Raw genomic sequence first — 17,780 nt, 5'->3', positions numbered from 1 at the left:
CCTGCAGATCCACCCATCCACTGTGCCTGGCGCAGTTGCTACTGCCAGCTGAAATTAGAAGGCAAGAGGCCCTAAAACCCTCTCAATCGCTGCCTTCTGAGCAGGGGAAGGGTGCGGAGGGCAGCCATTACGATATTGTCTTGGCCGAGTGCGGCCTTGGCGTGGCAGTGGCGGGCGCTGCTGTCGGATGTGGCAGCTGGAGACTGCATTACAATTCCCAAGCAAGCCCGCAAACAAGATGGGAAAAGCAGAGAGGAGCGCGGGAGTGTAAACAAATGAGATTCGCCATCCGGCACCCCCCTCCATTTCCCCACCCCTCCCCGCCTCGCTCCATCTGTCAGGATCCCTTTGCTCCTTTTGATATTTTGGCGTAGAAGATTTAAGGGAAAAAAAGGCGCCTGCGTGCGCTTTACAGTCAATGGACACGGACCCTTTCAAAGTGCAGGACCGGAGTCCTGCTAGCAACCCACAAATTTCTTACACAGTGTGACAAATTGCCGTTGTCACACCTGGTAATATTTCTGTTTCATTTCAGCAGCAGGTGTCAGAAAGCCGCGTGCGGGAAATAAACGGGGACGGTAGAAAATATAAGCACTAGCAGGCAGCCGATCAATCAGCTGTCGCGTGCGCTCGCGGGGAACCCCAGCCCACCGACTTCTTCCGGCTGCCCACTAACCTCTTGTTAGTGTTTTTGACTGACACTCCCCTGCCAGTCTATCTGTACCAAGCCAGGCGGACGCTGACAGGCCAGTCGGCACCATTCGTCTTAGAACCCGTCAAAAATACGAAGACAGCAAGGCCGTCATGCGGCCTGCTGAACCTGCTGGTTATGAGGTGACCAACATCCAAAACACAGGGCTCTTACAACACCAAAAGCAGACCTATGCTGCCGTGTTCTTTGCAACAGGAGGGAAAAAAGGGGTAACTGAATATAGGCATGCATTACAGTTAGCACTTATGAGAAGCAGCACGGATTTTTTCATTTTTTACGTGGCTCTCCAAATGAAGACATGGCAACCTGGAACATCTTTTAAAACACGCAGGGGATCAGACGTTAACTCCGTCTGCATTTCAATTCATTAGGAGCAGAAGGGGGATGCTGCTGCTTTCATGGTGTGATACGCAGCAATAAGACTTCTTGGCTGCTCATTCGCAGGCAATTTAGGCGCAGGCGGCTCTCTGCCAGCGCTGCTCAGCTTCACTAAGTGGCACTTCCTGCAGAGGGTCCCACATGCAAAGATGGAAAGAACTAAGCAAAGTTTGCTTATGCACAAAATACACAAGGACTTAAGGACACAAGTTTAGAAGCAACAAACCTAAAGAAAACTAGAGTCTATAGTGTTCATTTGATTGGAGTTACATGAATGGAAACATAATAGCAGAAACCTTTCTTTTTCATAAATATATCTATTGATTTTTCAAACATATCTATAGCTTTTTCAGTGGCCTAAAATACAGCTCAGACCCTGCTGCCAGACATGCTCAAAACATCTCTCGTTCACAACATCAATAAATGTACTGTTACAAAGGCAAGTCCCACATGGTGACTAGTAACGTGCTGTAGTACCATCAGCATTTAATCTGCCTCCTGATACCTTAATGCAACATTCAGACTTTAGTTCTGATATACCTGAGTTGTTAGGAATTGTAGTTCATGACTGATGGGATATAGGGTCCCATATAATGCCACACAATCTATCACCCGCTTTAAATGTTCAGTCTTAAAACATAAAAATGTTCCACAAGGATCCACAACGGAAAAAGAATTAACACACACATAACGAATGGCCACCCATTTGGCTCTGATTGCAGATTTTGGACACTGACCATCAATCCCCGAAATTGAGATTAAAACAGTGTAGCCTAAATACGATTAAATGATAGATCACTCTTCTCTGCCCCTTTCAACCGCTCCTATTTTGCCTCTGAACCCTTTGACCAAAAGGTTTCTGGATCCTGTTTTTTAATAGCTTTTGCCTAGCGTTACCCCAGCCTCAAGCGGTTCACTCAGATTACCCAAAGTTCCTGATCTAATTTCACCAGAAAGCAATGGCTGCATTTATTATAAAACATCCATTCTCTCAGGAGGTACAACAAGAAAAGAAACAAGGTGCAAAAAGAAACATATTCTTTATGCTGCCCTCTGCAGAAATTCAGGTCCCCATTTCGTACCACCATGGTGACCACCTGTGCCACATATACTGTGCACTTTTCAGTTCTGGGCAGAGTCCCAAATTTACTACAATTTGTAACCTTTCTGTTTCGCAGTATGCTTAGTGCCTTGGAAATGTTATTTTGTCCTCAGGCACCCTCGAGTCTTGATGCATTTTTTTTTTGCGTGCATAAAATATTTAAAATTATCACAGGGTGTGTGGGCTGTTGTGCCATTCCGCAGAGCTAGAGGTGAGTTACATTGGAGACGCATAATACTCGAAACCAACTTTCTAAAAACACATTGGGTGACAAGCAAAATCCAGGCAAATTATGATGGTGGACGGCTCTCTTTTGACTCTCAGGTTCTTTTTTTTTTGCACTTCCCAGTAATTACACACACACACAAACAAACAAAAACACCTTTTTTCATTTTTTTGTGTCTTTCTGAAGGCTAAAAATCAGGAAACAAATTTATAGGTCACTTTCCTTTTTTGCTGAAATCTATCTTTAATTAAATCTTTTCTATTAAACAATCCATCCTGAATCCAGTCGTATGGTCCACACTACAATTCTGAAGGCAAAACAAACAAATTTCTGTAATAATAACTAATTTCTAAAACTGTAAAACGTTGAATGGAGGTAAAAGCAGAGCACGGCACTTCATTTCCATAAATTATCATGCTTCAGCAACGCAACACATGGAATGAAATGTATTATCATAATAAGGAACGGAAAAAACGGCTCTTCATTTCAGCTGAAAATCATAACCCCGTAATTAACACGGAGAAAAGCTATTTATCCTTGCTTCAGCAATGCCTTGAAGTGTAGTCTGGATTCTCTTGGCACTTTAGTTTTTTTTATTATTATCTTATTTCATCATGGTTCTGGCTCCGCAGTCTCTTCCCGCTCAACACTGCTGGCATAATACAAAACAATCCATATACAGACAAACACTTCCCAAACTTTCATCGACACATTTATTAGCAGACCAGAGCAAAAATTAAAAGAGAAGAAAGGCACCGAACCCCAAATGGCTCTCCTGCGGTAAACAGCTTCCGCCACAACACTGCACATTTAGGTCAGAGAGGCTGCAACTGAAGACATGTGGCGCAGAGGTGTGGGGAAAAGGTCTCAGACTGATCTGAGACCTGCTTGGAGCCGGCAGATCTCGTCCCTGCTCTGACAGCGCAGGTGCCTGCCAGTGTCTATATTCTGCTGCTGCCACAGCCGGGCAGGAGTGAAGCCTCCGAACTGTCAGTCTGTTTCAACCCAGGGATTTCCAAGGCTTAAGGAAGCATGCTGACTTTTTTTATAGCCAAGTGGAATTGTCTCAATTCTGGGAGGGAGTGATGAGGCAGGGTGCCATGCCGCTGGAGGAGAATTCATTAATTAAAGCCTGCAGGCCACCAGTGCCATATTACACTCTGCTTTATCTAGTGCAGAAATTCCATAAACATTCCGGAATTACATGCTGAATGTGACGCTAACCTTCATTGGAGGTTTGTCTGTGAAGCAAGACATGAATGAATATGTGCGCACATTCAATTATAATAATGCCACCGCTGGCTTTCCCTGTAAGATTCTCTTGAGCGTCGCACACAGATCAGACTAACATTCTTCATGAAATTGAAACAAACTGAGGTAGTGCTCATACTCCCCCTCAGATTAGTCTGCCTAGTGGCAGTAGCTTTAGTTTTTAATGGCTTAAACAGCAGTGGCATCTGAAATAGGTAAATGTGCATCATCGTTTTTGCCCCGAGGAACCAAGGCTCGGCTTCAACAATGGAAGAGCGCTGAGCTGTGAGGGATTTAAGACTGAAGAACGGAAAGCGTATGCGAGTGAAAGTTTAATGCCTGTGGCCAATATGTGAGAGAATTTCTATGGCTATTTATAATGAATACAGACATGGCAGAATCCAGGAACTTACATGAAACTGCACTGAAGGGAATGTCTGTTCACTGGCAAATTCCAGAGGTTTCATGCATATCTGCATGTTCTCTTTGGGAGAGAAAAAAAAAGACTTATCCTGTTGCATAACAACTAAAGGCCCCGGTAACATGCTCATTAAGACAAAATAGAGAGAGTTTGGAGATATAATGGCATATCTTCACATCTTTAAATGGTCAAATCTTTTAAACTGGTTTAGCTCTAATGACCTGCACGCAAAAGCAATATAAACACTTGAATCTGTCTTTCCAAGCCAAGCATGCTCGTTTACGGTGTGGTAATGAGTCTGCTTGATTTAATCAAGCTAATATAAACAAAGATGGCGTGAAATTAGTAAATTACAGAAATGAAGCAATTTAAACATTTGAATTGATCACCCACATTAAGCAATAATTAAAGAAGGCGGAACACTATCACATGCCCGATGGAAAAAAAGTCTAAAACATTGCTCTGCTATATAGCACTTAATGACTGTGATGCTACAAGTTTGTCCCAATAACGCTATCAGAGTTGGTGAAGGCTAAATGAATCTAAGGATCTACTTTCTAAAATGACATCTGCTATAAAAACCTAGGCTGCAATAATCCAAAAGACCAGAAGACAAGAAAGGATTACAAGCAAGATAAAAAATTACACAAAATACAAGCATTACACGACATCAACATTAGGACATTTTAACATATAATCTTTGTAAATTAAAAACATTCTCCTTCCAGAGTACCTCGGGTAGGTTGTTATGTTTCCACGCTTCCAAAAAGTGTAGTTGTGAAGATAACTTGACGCCTTTTGAAAAGAGCAGGGGGTGCCCTGGTGCTCAAGCGAATCCCACTTTGGCCTCCTAATAGCTTCCCTTGTAAAATTAGCCATTTCTCTCAACCTCTCATAGCTGTATTGCTCCTGTGTGGCATGAAATTGCTGCTGTTATATCAGCAAGGGAAATGCTGTACAACAGCATTTTTAAGAGATTCTTTAGAAGATGCCACGATGTTTCGTTGTTTTCATGACAATAAAGAGCTCTGAACCTGAGCCCCTGTTTACTGTACTTTGTATTTTTGTTTGAGATCAAGGACTACATACATTTTTCAGATCCTCATAAAATCCAAGCTTTCACAATTCATATTTTGGAATGTTTCATGCATGCTATTTTATTTTTTTTTAATCTGTTGTGATGGTCTCAGGCTGCCAAGTCCATGCATTCATGAACAAGATAACTCTATAATCATGTTCAGACTAAGCTGCTCTGCTGTCAAGTGTAATCATGCAAGGGCTGTATGTGGCAGGTCACAGTATCAAAAAATGAAGAAAATACAAAAATACGACCTTATACAAAAACATATCTGACAAGCTTTTAGAAGCGTTTTTGGTTTTGAGGGAATCATAAGTGTAGTGTTACTGGTCATTTTTAAAGAATCCATATGACAGCTTGTAAACAACAACTCTGAATTGTTAAAATGTTCTTGCAATCTTCCATATAAGAGTAAAAAGCTACACACCATGTCTACTTTTACACTACTGTTCTCTGCGCACCAGAAACTCAACTTGTCTGAAGAAGGTCAGTACAAGGACAATTTCTTATATTCAGATAAGCTTAGTATTAGACTTTAGTAAGCATTAGCTTTCCACTCAAGACTACTTCCCCACTACATTTATGTAGATATCCCATCAATTAACATACCAGTGTCATTTACAACATGAGCAGTGTCTGTAGAGGATTTGGAATCAGTTTGGTGCCATTTCAACAAACAAAACCAGTTTTGTATATAAAGAATGTATGACCAAAAATCTGTGGTGTCGTTGCCGTTGTCCATTCAGCACTACAACAAGTGTCACAAATGCAAACAAAGGGAGGCCTTGAAGTTATGGGCAGTTCCCCAGGGCAGTCCTTGAACTGTTTGCACCTCGTATCTTAAGGAAGTGATGGAACTATTGGAACAATTTTTAGTTTTTCACCAGTTTAAAAATGACTTAAACTTAAACAAACAAACAAATAAATAAATAAACGTTTGGCCATCCGTCCATAGATCTTCTGCTGTGCATTAAGCCCCTCTGGTATATTTATCATCTCCCTCAGGCCATGTCTGATGCAACCTTACTTTTTCTTCTGCAAGCACAAAAAAAAAAAAAAAAAACAATAACATCAACTCTACCCACCCTCTCCTCATAACTATCTAACAAAACTCACATGCTATTATGGATGGAACTGGATTGTACAGAAATAGCAGAGCTCATCGCGGGACTGACAGGAAATTGAATATATAATGTGGCCATGTGACAACAAAGTGCGTGTCTCGGACTCGGTGCAATTAATAGCCGTGTCTGGAGCTCCATCACAACCTGTGAAACTCCTCGTTCCATCAAAGAGTGTAGGCACCAGGACTGAAGCAAATGCCCTGTGTGGAGTTTCAACAACTTGACCACAAGGAACAACAGGTCCACCGACAGAGATGGAGGCCAACAAACTACCAGCTGAATTACAAATTAATTCCGGGAATGATGTAAAGAGGTTCTATGAATAGGGTGCAGTGTTATTAATGCAGAGGGGGAAAAGTTGACAATTATGAGAATTATACAATTCTCATCAAGCCATCAAGTTAAAAATACATTTTATAGAACTGTGTGCATTATTTATGAAATGAATTTTTGCTGATGTATTAATATTTTATTTTATTATTCAGCACTTCATGAATAAGAATAATTTACATATCCTCTTAATTAATCAGAGAGAGAAGAAAATTGAAACAAACACAAAAAAAAATCTAAAAACCACACAACAGAGGTTCACACAGGGATTATTTTTTCCAGACCATCAGCATACTTATTTGCTGCACTTAAGAACTTGGAACTGCATGCCACACCAGGTCCACTGCTCAATTCTTTTTGCTTTCCAACCATAATGGTGCTCAGTTATCAACACTTTTAATTACAAGCCCCTTGGAATTAGTGTTCTGTAGAATAGTCTGCGTACTAATGAGTAAACAGAAGGAAGAGTGGATGGGATTTGTATGGGCTGTTTGTCCTTGGTTGGACAAACAGGAAAAATAAAAAGAGAAGAAATGTTTTGGTGGTGTTGTTTTATGAAATAGAAGTTGAAAGTCGATATCTCAGGTGTGAATAAGAGATAAAAGGAAAATATTCTGAAAGCATCTGGTGAGGACGTCTGAAATGGCTGAATTGATTTCTTTCAGACTAAGCTCTACCATGCACAGAATAGTATAAATACACACACACACACACACACACACACACACACACACACACACACAAACACTTTTTTTGGTAAATGAGTTTAATGCACAGTGAGAAACAATATATCGTATAATACAGAAAGTAAAGCATTTAAGATGAAACACAAGCACACACTCAATAAGGTGACCTTTTCAAGGTACAAATTTGTACACAAACACACCCATATCCACACCCACATACACACACAAACCTCCACCAGTCACCCCTTTTGTGTCCTAATTTCATTCTCCCTATCCCTTCTGCCCATCTGTACATCCCTCTCTCTCTTTTGTCATCCTCTCTTGCCCCAGGTGGAAGCTACAGCACTTCAAAGACCTTTTCACCAGCTATAGGAGATCAAAAGAGGTAAGAGAGTCAGATAGAGAAAGAGAGAAACACAGGAGTGAGAGAGCGAGAGAGAGAGAAAGAAAAGAAATAGTCCTGAGCATTGAGGCTGACTCCTGGAGGAGATGATGACAATGGTGACAGACAACACCACGATACAGAGGGAGCACATAAGAGATATAATCATAACCCAAAACACACAAAAATGCATTTAATCTTCAATTAAGGCAAAAACCAATGCAACAGATCAATAATTTGATTAGAGCAACTTGTGAGAAGCGATAAAGAGCCAGAAAGAATCCAGATGATGACACTGAAGAATGAATGAAAAATGCTGAGAATCCAGTCAAAGCCAAATGAGATGTGAGAAATGAGAGGGACAGATGAATGAAGATGAAGCAGAAGAGCATCTAAACAAATCAAACATCAGTGCAGGATAACGAGGAGGTGAGTGGAGGAAGAAATGGAGGGATGAAGAAGTTTTAAAATCCATGATATAACAATCCGAGTATCTCTGTTTTCTGGTGATGACTGCTGCCTGGGAATGGGAATGACTCAAAAAAAGAGTCAAAAAGCAGTTTTTACTGCTCAAAAATGCTGTTGCGTATATTTGCTGTTGCGTAAAATGCTGTTGCGTATATATCTCTTTATAATTCAAAGATCATTGGTAGCTCTTAGTGATCAAATAAATACTTCAGTATGATGCATAATTCAAAAGACCATGTTAAGCTGTGATGGGTCTGATTTCTCTTTCCGAATCTAAACCATTTATGAAGATAAAGACACATTTATGAAGATCTAAATGGGTTTAGACCAGGAAATGAAATCAGTGATTATTGATACATTGATACAAAAATAATGCACCACTAGATGGAACTGCCTGACTACAAAGTATAACACACTTGACACAGTATATTGCTTTATTTTTTTATTTAAAAGTTCACTTTTGGTATTATCCCGTTAAGTCAATATCAGACTAAAGCCCATTGAGACATACTGTGATTTTTGGCCATACAAGAAGTACGTTTGTAATTTAAATAATCGTACATAGCTGATCAATTGATATACTGATACTTTCCATCATTGCTTGTCTGTGTGAAAGAGTTAATAAGACTTATTACATTCATTTTACTACCAACATCCAACCTATATTAAAAATAAGATTGTATTTTTTTTGTAAAATGTATATAAAATTTGGTGGTTCGACACAGTGGAAGTTTTATGTCATTGTTGCTGTTAGCATTTGCAGCCATCATCAGTAAAACAAACTGACCTTTAGAAGGAACAATTTGACTTTTAATGCGCTGTAAACTTAATGACCCTTACAGCTCAGAAAAACAAAGATTCCCTTGTCACGGCCACTAAAACCACCAAAGTTTCGACCATTTGGGCTCTGCCGCAGGAAGATGCCGGACGTGCATATGCTCTGCTTCAACCGCAAAATCTTTCAATTCTATCAGCGGGATGAGAGGTAAAACAGATGGGGAGATGTCTGCGAATGAAGAGACACACTGTCATGCTTGTCTGCAGTTATGATTTCTCTCTTTCTTCCCCCTCCCCAACATCTTTTATGCTTTTTTGTCACGGCAACCCACACATCAAATTCAAAGTGAAACTAACTGGGCATAGAATCCATGTGCAAAGTTATTGAACTTTGAAGCTGAGAGTCGTTCAGAAGGTGCGAATGTCAAGCTGTTTTCCTCCCTCAGATTTCTATTCACAGACATGACTTGTCAAACCCTCACCTGGATTCTATTTTGTGCTACCATCATGTTACATAAGTCAGGCTTCATATTACAAATGTTTTTTAGTTGCTTCCCTACTGAATTTCACAATTTAAGCAATGTGGTATACAAATTTCCCTACATGCATCCATTTCATTTACATTTACATTTAAGACGTTTGGCAGACGCTCTTATCCAGGGCAATGAAGTGGTCAATTCTGGTGATCAATTTAATTTGCATTCACCCTATAAAGTCACAGTTTCACCACATAGGTTCCAGAATTATAAATGCTTTATAACTATGTATTCCTGATTAGGCTCAAGGCCTTTGACACACACCCACCAACCTGCAAAAATATACTGTGTTCCACATCCTCACTGGAACTCAACCAACATACTGCTATACAAGCATCTGTGAACTGCTATACTGCTATACAAGTCCATCTCATCATCAGACTGAATACAACTGAAAAGTATCTCTAGCGTCTGACCATTTTTTGTCACAAGAGTCTGCTTCTCCCCTCACCACTTCCAAAAACTAATGATTTTTCACAAATGAAAAGCTATCCAAGCCCTACCTGATGCTCTGTACTTGACGATTGTCCGGATCAGTGGCGTTGAGCATGCCCACAAAGCTTCCCACTGGCAAGTTCTCTCTTTTGGTCACCCTCATTGGGTCTGGGTAGAAAATGGGACCCTCGTTGACATCCAGTACTGTGACCTGGACCGTGGCGGTAGAGCTGGGGCCATAGGCTACTTCAGGAACCAGAGGGTCTTCATTCTCCACCCGAATTAGCAGAGTATTTAAATCCGTGCTTTCATAGTCCAGAGGCTAAGAGAGAGGAGGAATGATTGCAGTTAAAACATGCATAGAATAGACATAACATTAAGATAGTGTTTATGTAATATAGTGTGAGCTTTTTAACCATTCACCACTGCTTTCAAACTAAAACCACACCTTTATGACAGTCAGCATTCCCTCATTGTTGTCAGGGTTGGTGTTGATCTCGAAGCTGTGGTTGGGGTCTCCGCTGATGATGGAGTAGACAGCCCTCCAGGCGCCAGTGGCCGGATCGTCCCTGTCGTCAATTGTGAGATTCACCACCACACCTATTGAGCCCTCGTCCACTGTGGCTTTGAACTGCAGAGGCACAGGAAGCACAGGGAAAGTGGCTAGTGTGGCCGGTTGAAGAAACACTTTCTATTTCACGGTTCTGTAAGGCTTGAACCACCAATCTGTGAAGAAAAGGAGTCGTTCTTTCACTTAAATGTACAAAAAGCTCCCAAGTACTACAAATCATTTTCTGAAGCTGAGCCTCTACTTCCACAGAGGGCAATTTAATGTAATGGCACAAGGCCACACTGGCGTTAAATAGAACGGCCATGACTGATGACAGGGACCTTGAGAATGAACGTGACAGTGAGCAGAACAAGTAAATACTGTCCGACCCTGGGGTGAAATGCACAGTAAAATATGAAAGTCATTCACCCAGCTGATGAGACTAAGCAACAATAAACCAAGGCGCTTTACTAGTTTGTCTGCTCTTCAAGAGAAACCATTAGTTCACTGGACCCTATTAAAAATATGTTGTGTGTGGATATGCATCCATTCATCCCCTTAATTGAAACAATTACCTGATCAGAAGCAGAAAACAGAAGCAGAACCTGAATCAGATTTATTGGTCAAGAACATAGCACACACAAGGAATTCCTACAATACAATGAGCCAATGACCGTGGCCAAAAGTTTTGAGAATGACACAAATACTGGTTTTCACAAGGTTTGCTGCTTTCATGTTTAATATGACAATTTGCAGAATACTCCAGAATGTTTCGAAGAGTGATGAAATGCAAAGTCCCTCTTTGCCACGAAAAACCTCAAGGACAGACTGATATTCTGCAAAAAGTACAAGGATTGAACTGCTGATTGTTTCCGATTGTTTGGGGCATCTGGAAAAATCTCTCTCTTCTCTTTTCTCTGTCTCGTGATAACAGTAAAGCACCCTGAGACCATTCATGTGTGGGGAAGCTTCTCATCCAAGGGAGTGGGCTCACTCAGAAATTTGCCTAAGAACACAGCCTTGAATAAAGAACGGTACCAAAACACCCACCAACAGCAACTTCTCCCAAATATCCAAGAACTGTTTGGTGAAGAACAATGCCTTTTCTAGCATGATGGTAATAACTAAGTGGTTCGGGGAAAAAACATTGACATTTTGGGTCCATGGTCAGGAAACTCTCCAGACCATAATTCAATTGAGAACTTGAGGTCAATCCTCAAGAAGCGAGGGACAAACAAAAACCCACAAATTCTTACAAACCCTAAGCACTGATTATGAAGGAATGAGTTAACATCAGTGAGGATGACAAAGGGCCAACTCTGCAAATATTTACTCTTTGCATAATCTTAATGTAATTACCAATAAAAGCCTAAAAATGCTTGTAAGTTTACTTCAATACAACTGAAACAACTGACAAAAAGATCTAAAAACACTCAAGCAGAAAATCAGTATTTGAGTCGTTCTCAAAACATTTGGCCATGACTGTAGGAGACCAACGCACAATCTATTGATAGCAGAAGCAGAGAGGAACAATTAAATAAAGTCTTCACACTCTCTATTGCTCTGTATGGTTTTGGCCTAAAACATATTATTTCTATACAGACATCACACTATACACATTGATAATTACATTATCTATTAATATATGCATTGTATACAGTATACAGTACTTTATATACACCATATACTATATGATACTTTGTGACTGTATGTATACAAATTTTGCATACAAATATTGTAAATGTAAGGTGGTAGTAACCTAGAAGGTCTATGTACCAGATGTCCACAAAGTCACAGGTTCAAACACTTACTACCAATGTGTCCCTGGGGAAGACAATTACCACTGAGTATTTCCATGGACAACAAAAACATAAAGCACAATATTACTAAACAATACAATGCATACTGGGGCATAGTTACTAGTCCATAGACCATAGAGATAACAAGCGGGAATGGCTGTATGCTGGCACAGGATACCATCCTGCACTCATGTCTTCCTTCCAAATAACACAGTGGCCATAATTTCCAGCAGAGGGGATACAAACTTGCATGTCAAGTAGTCTGCCCTAGGGGAGCTTTGGCTTTCTGATTTGGTCCTTCATCTGAAAAATATGGCTCAGGCAGTCTGCTGAAGGGGTTCAAGTCACCCCTCTGTAAACCCTGGCACTAAACCACCAGAGCAGAATTCAGGGACAATAAATGGTGTGAGGCATTTCTAGTGACGATAACAGCCACAGGTTGATCATCTGGGGCAATTTCCAGACCAAACATAGGAAAAGTAACTCAGCTCAAGGGGGCCTGGTGTCTTTCTTGAGTCTGTTTTAAAAAGCCCATTACCAGAGTTGTCTGCTGGTGAGTAAAAGAAAAGAACTGTCCAGGCCCAGTAGACATTATACTTTCTGCAAAAATACTATTATAATGAACAGCAATACTTAATGGAGCTCATTAACAGAATATGAGGTAGTTATTCAAAAATCCAAACATTAAGTTTTCATTTTAAGTTTGAGTTATATTGGTACTCATGATTTTTTGGTGAAAATTTATTTTAAGACTTCCACTCTGTTCTTATGAGTCATTATAGAAATAATGGTTAGCCATATACCCACTTTTTATACCCAGTAATCTACCCAGTGATTATTCTTGATAAATGCCAGCGCTGCAAGAGTTTGTCTGTTTCTCCTTAATCACCTACAGCACAGAACACCACACATATTCCAATGAATGGTGAATGAAGCAACATGAATGACCTACCCTGAACCTCAAATAACACTCATTTGAACTGTGCACTTACTTACTTTAGTAAATAGGTACTTACAATAATTAGTTTCAGAAACTCAGGGTTAAGTGTCTTGCTCAGGGACACAAAGTAGTAAGTGAGATTTGAACCTGCGACTTTTGTGATCTTCTGATTCATACCTTACACAAAACATTTCAATGTGCTTCTGTCTACACCATTTGCATACATGACAAATAAAGCTGCAAATAAAACTTGAACTAATACAAAGGTTACTAACAAAGGTTTCTAACAAACTACTGTGGTTGTAGCCAACTTCAGTGTTCATCACAGTTAACATAGTCTAGCAACAACTTAGGAGTCTAGCAGGGGCACTGGTGGCCTAGCGATTAAGGAAGTGGCTCTGTAAGCAAAAGGTTGCTGGTTCGAATCCTGATCCACCAAGGTGCCACTGAGATGCCACTGAGCAAAGTACCGTCCACACACGCTGCACCCTGGGCACCTGTCATGGCTGCCCACTGCTCACCAAGGGTGATGGGTTAAAAGCAGAGGACACTGAGGTGCTGTGCTGTGTATCACATTGACCTTCACTTTCACAATAAAAAACTTTGTAAAAATGCAGAATAGTATGGAAAGTAAAGAGATTCTGAGGATTTATGTCTGCCAATGTCAGGATCTGGTCTGGAAGGGGTTGTCACACCCATGGTGGCATGACGAGGCAGGTGAACAGAGATGATGACGAAACTGGACAAGGAAGAAGGATGCAATCACACGACATCACGATACAGGGGTTTAATGGTGCAGAACAGGACAGGGGAGAACATGTAACACATCAAAGACCCAACGGCGAACAGAAACGAAAAGGGCAGCTTTATACACTTAAACAGGTGAAAACGATTAGGGAACATTACAGAGGACAACAGTGAAACTCCAGTCCAGATCCCGGATCATGACATTAAGCTCGCCCCGCTTAATGTCCGCTTCCCACCTTCAACACCACCAGGCATGGGACTGAGAGGCAGGGGTCGGGACCCTGAGGAAAAAAAAGCCAAGGCTGGCCAGGGACAAGGAAGCTGGCGGCGTCCTCCCGGCGAGTCGCGGCTCCTTTCATCTCAGGGGTAACTCCAGATCCGGGGAGTTTCTGGAGATTCGTCCTGAGTTACTAGGTTTCCTGATTGTTTTCACCTGTGTCTGCCTGTATGAAGCTTCCCTGTTTGTTTCTGTTTGCCGTTGGGTCGTTGTTTGGTGATGTTTTCCCAGTCATGTGCGCCATGTCATAAATTTGCTTTCTCCTGACATCGCGTGTATGCGTTGTTCTTTCTCGCCATGTCCAGCCATCGGTGACAGCCAATCAAAATTCCAGGGTGCAACAAGTATATAGAGCAATAAAATATTACTAAATCCACACAGCCTGTGATTTCTTACTGTTCTTCTTGTGTGGTTGAAGTGTATTCATTGAAATAAAATAAAACAAAACATTCAAGGTGAAGTGGCTGCATCTGCCTTCTTATTACTGAATGCCCTTATAAATGAATCAGACTGTGAATAAAGAGGTGTGTGTGTGTGTGTGTGTGTTAAGTGATGATGAATTGATGAAGAGCTTTTAAAATTCCAAAGTCCCTTTCTTTCTGAGTCATGCTTGTCCTCCCTCAATTTCTCAGTAATGGTGTGAAGTAATACTTCCTGACCCTCCAGATGCTTTAAAGCAGTGCTGCTACTTATGTAAAAGTGCCATCCAAACAGTGGCATGTAAGTCACTAACCTGTGTCCTTTGTGCACAGTTCAAGAAAAACATGAAATTATATTCAATCATTTCTGATTCATATTTCTGCACGCCCTGTTGCAAGTTTCTACTAAGTGGCATATTGAAATAAATAAGAAGCAGAGCAGAATCAAAAGTTCACACAATTACACATCCCTGCACAGACATTCGTTTTTCACTTGTATATTTCCCCGAGTCTGCGGAAAACAGAATGGACATGTCCACATGATTTCATCTTGTGAACTGAATTATATGAATCACACAGCTGGAACTGTTTTGCAGGCTGTACATACAGGTGTGGCAACAGTCATACTTCTCAAGCCAGACTTATTTCTTTGATTGTGAACTATGTTGTGAATTTTAAACATTAGAAAACAAAATGGTGTAATAGTACAGAAACACACATATACTCAGATTTGGCTATAACTATAATCAACAAACTACAAATAATCAATTTTCGTACTTTCTATTCAGCCCTGGAACCCTGTGTCTCATGCCGCCTCAGTGACCTATGGCTGCGCGGAATTCATTTTTGAAATGGGAGCAGTGTTCATGCTCACCTGTGAAAGTGTGATAATAGAAAAGGGGAAACACACACACATACACACACCTACACACACACATACAGACAGAAACAGATGTGAACCCAGGTCCTTATCTTCTTTAGTGCAGCGAGTCTTTCTGCTGCTCCAGCCGCAAAGTCTGCCTCTCGGTTAGCTGTCAGGAGCTTCTTTATATCACTGCTTTCCATGTGCTCAATCCTGGAACACATTCCTCTAAGGACAGAGCTCAATCATCAGCGTCTATTCTGCTGGGTGTTCCTATAGTAACAAAGATTACACAGCAGGCTGGGCTAACACTGCATCAACCCCCCCTCCCCAAATATACAGATTTATTTTCATTTTACCATTTATATAAATTTGCTTAGTGCTCCAGAACAAATATTTCACATTCAGATGAAACTGAAGAGAAGAGAAAGCTCCGTTTACTCAGAACAACAATCCTTACAGCACCTTGTATGTACAGAATACAGAGTGGGGTCAAGTGTGGGGGGTGTCAACTGGAGAGCTTGTCAAAGCCCATTGAGACATACTGTATGTGATTTTGGGCTATATAAGAAATAAATGTTGTGTTGTTGTTGTTGTATTATTATGTAGATGTATATTCAAGAGCCTGGTTCACATACCTTCAGAAATTTCTGTGTACTTTTACTTGTTCCCCTCAAAACACACCAGACAGTCATTAACACTGAATTACTTTTGTGTGGCCTGAAATGTGGAGTTAAAGATACTTGAAAAATTATTGAGAACAAATGAATATTAAAAGTGAAAGGTCACTACTGTCTACTAATTGTGGCCGCCTCTTCCTAAACCAGGACTGTCATCAAATGTTACAACCCTTTTTTTGTATTCCTCTTCCCCTCTTCTATCTCTCTCATTCTTCCTATCTTCTTTTGTCTCTTTCTACACATTCTGGTGCCAATTTACTCATAATAACTCCATGTAACTATAAAACTGTACCTATGGTGCTGAGACCAGTGCTTCCTAACTAGGATTGAGTATGACATGATATTTAGGGGAGTGACTTTGGTGGGTTCAGAGGAGTGATCTAGTCAGCCTGGTAAACACACCTCAGTCCAAACTAACAAATGTGCACATAAGTCAACCCAAAATTGAATAAACAAAGTATATGCAGCATTTAATCCATCAAAGAGAAAGTTACACAATGACGGCTAATGGTTCGCTCTGACATGCACCAGCCCTGCAGGGCACAATTATCAGAGCACCACAGGCCAGTTAATACTGTAAAGATCTGGTCGGCAGGGGCTTGTAAAATGTCACAGCACCTGGTCTAATGACAGGGGGGAAAGCTGTATTGATTAAGAGAATAAAACATGATTTTTTTTTATGATTGCTAATTATAAAGTGTGCAAAGCAAAGATGTGGTGGGCCTGTGTACATTGCACAGCATTTACTCCTACTTTCTGCTATTCAGGTGTATTAATGAGGACAGGGTGACACACAGTGGGGTGCAACTCTCTCTGATATCTGACTGAGGTTAACTGATTATTAGAAAATTACTTTGGAATTATCATAGTTACATTATTTAAAGAAGCACAAAAAAAAAAAACACTTCGGACTAGTTGTCAGATTAGTTGTCAATGACTATTTTATTTATTTGCCATATTCTCATATTTCATTTCATGTTCTCATGGAAAATAACCCAAAATGGATTTTTATTTACTCTAAAAGACAAAATTTCTCTTCGTATGTTTGAGATAATGGCATGGACACTGTCAAAATAGCTCTTAATAAGAGTCACTGTGGAAGGAAAATTTAGTAGGCCCAGACACTCCACAAAATTGAGCAGGCCGAACACTCCACGTGTTTCATCTTTGGTCATGGAACAGTCAGAAGACAACTGTGTATCTTAGGTCTGACCTTGCAAAAGTTTGACGCAAAAACTAGACATAAACTGATAAAAGAAAGGTTCTGTGACGTTGATGGGCGGCACTGTCCAAAGTGGTGTGAGCTTGCTTTTTGACCTTGTATACCCCAGATGTATAAATGCTTGTGAACTGTAATCAAGCGGGGGGGGAAGTTCTCTTGTGGGTCCCCATGTGCGCGGTAAAATAAACTTGGATAATCAATTCAGTTGACTTCCTTTATTGCAGCTCCCCAGACGGCAGAATTTCAACCACACCACTTCAGACAATATTTGCAATGCATTTGAAAGATTTCTTGACTTAATACACTCAAGATAAAACAGGAGCTAGAACATACAGAAAGTATTCTCTGCGTTTGAATGGCAGGAGAGTGGACCTAATT

The 17,780-nt window shown here is 40.6% G+C and overlaps 1 protein-coding gene across 2 annotated transcripts in view; it reads right to left on the bottom strand.

Moving 5' to 3' along the window:
* The window catches only part of cdh13 (cadherin 13, H-cadherin (heart)), a 299,980-nt gene that overhangs the window by 41,851 nt on the left and 240,349 nt on the right, over window positions 1–17,780 (bottom strand). For both annotated transcript variants that reach the window (XM_028958803.1, XM_028958804.1), the window contains 2 exons: window positions 10,355–10,537; window positions 9,975–10,228 (listed from right to left, as the gene is read on the bottom strand). In XM_028958803.1, the coding sequence (XP_028814636.1) occupies window positions 9,975–10,228; window positions 10,355–10,537 (437 nt within the window). The remainder of the gene's footprint in view (window positions 1–9,974; window positions 10,229–10,354; window positions 10,538–17,780) is intronic.

Source organism: Denticeps clupeoides, chromosome 17, assembly GCF_900700375.1.
Source record: "Denticeps clupeoides chromosome 17, fDenClu1.1, whole genome shotgun sequence".
NCBI lineage: Eukaryota > Metazoa > Chordata > Actinopteri > Clupeiformes > Denticipitidae > Denticeps > Denticeps clupeoides.
The sequence above is the reverse complement of the archived record's forward strand: the minus strand, read 5'-3'. Positions and strand labels throughout refer to the sequence as shown.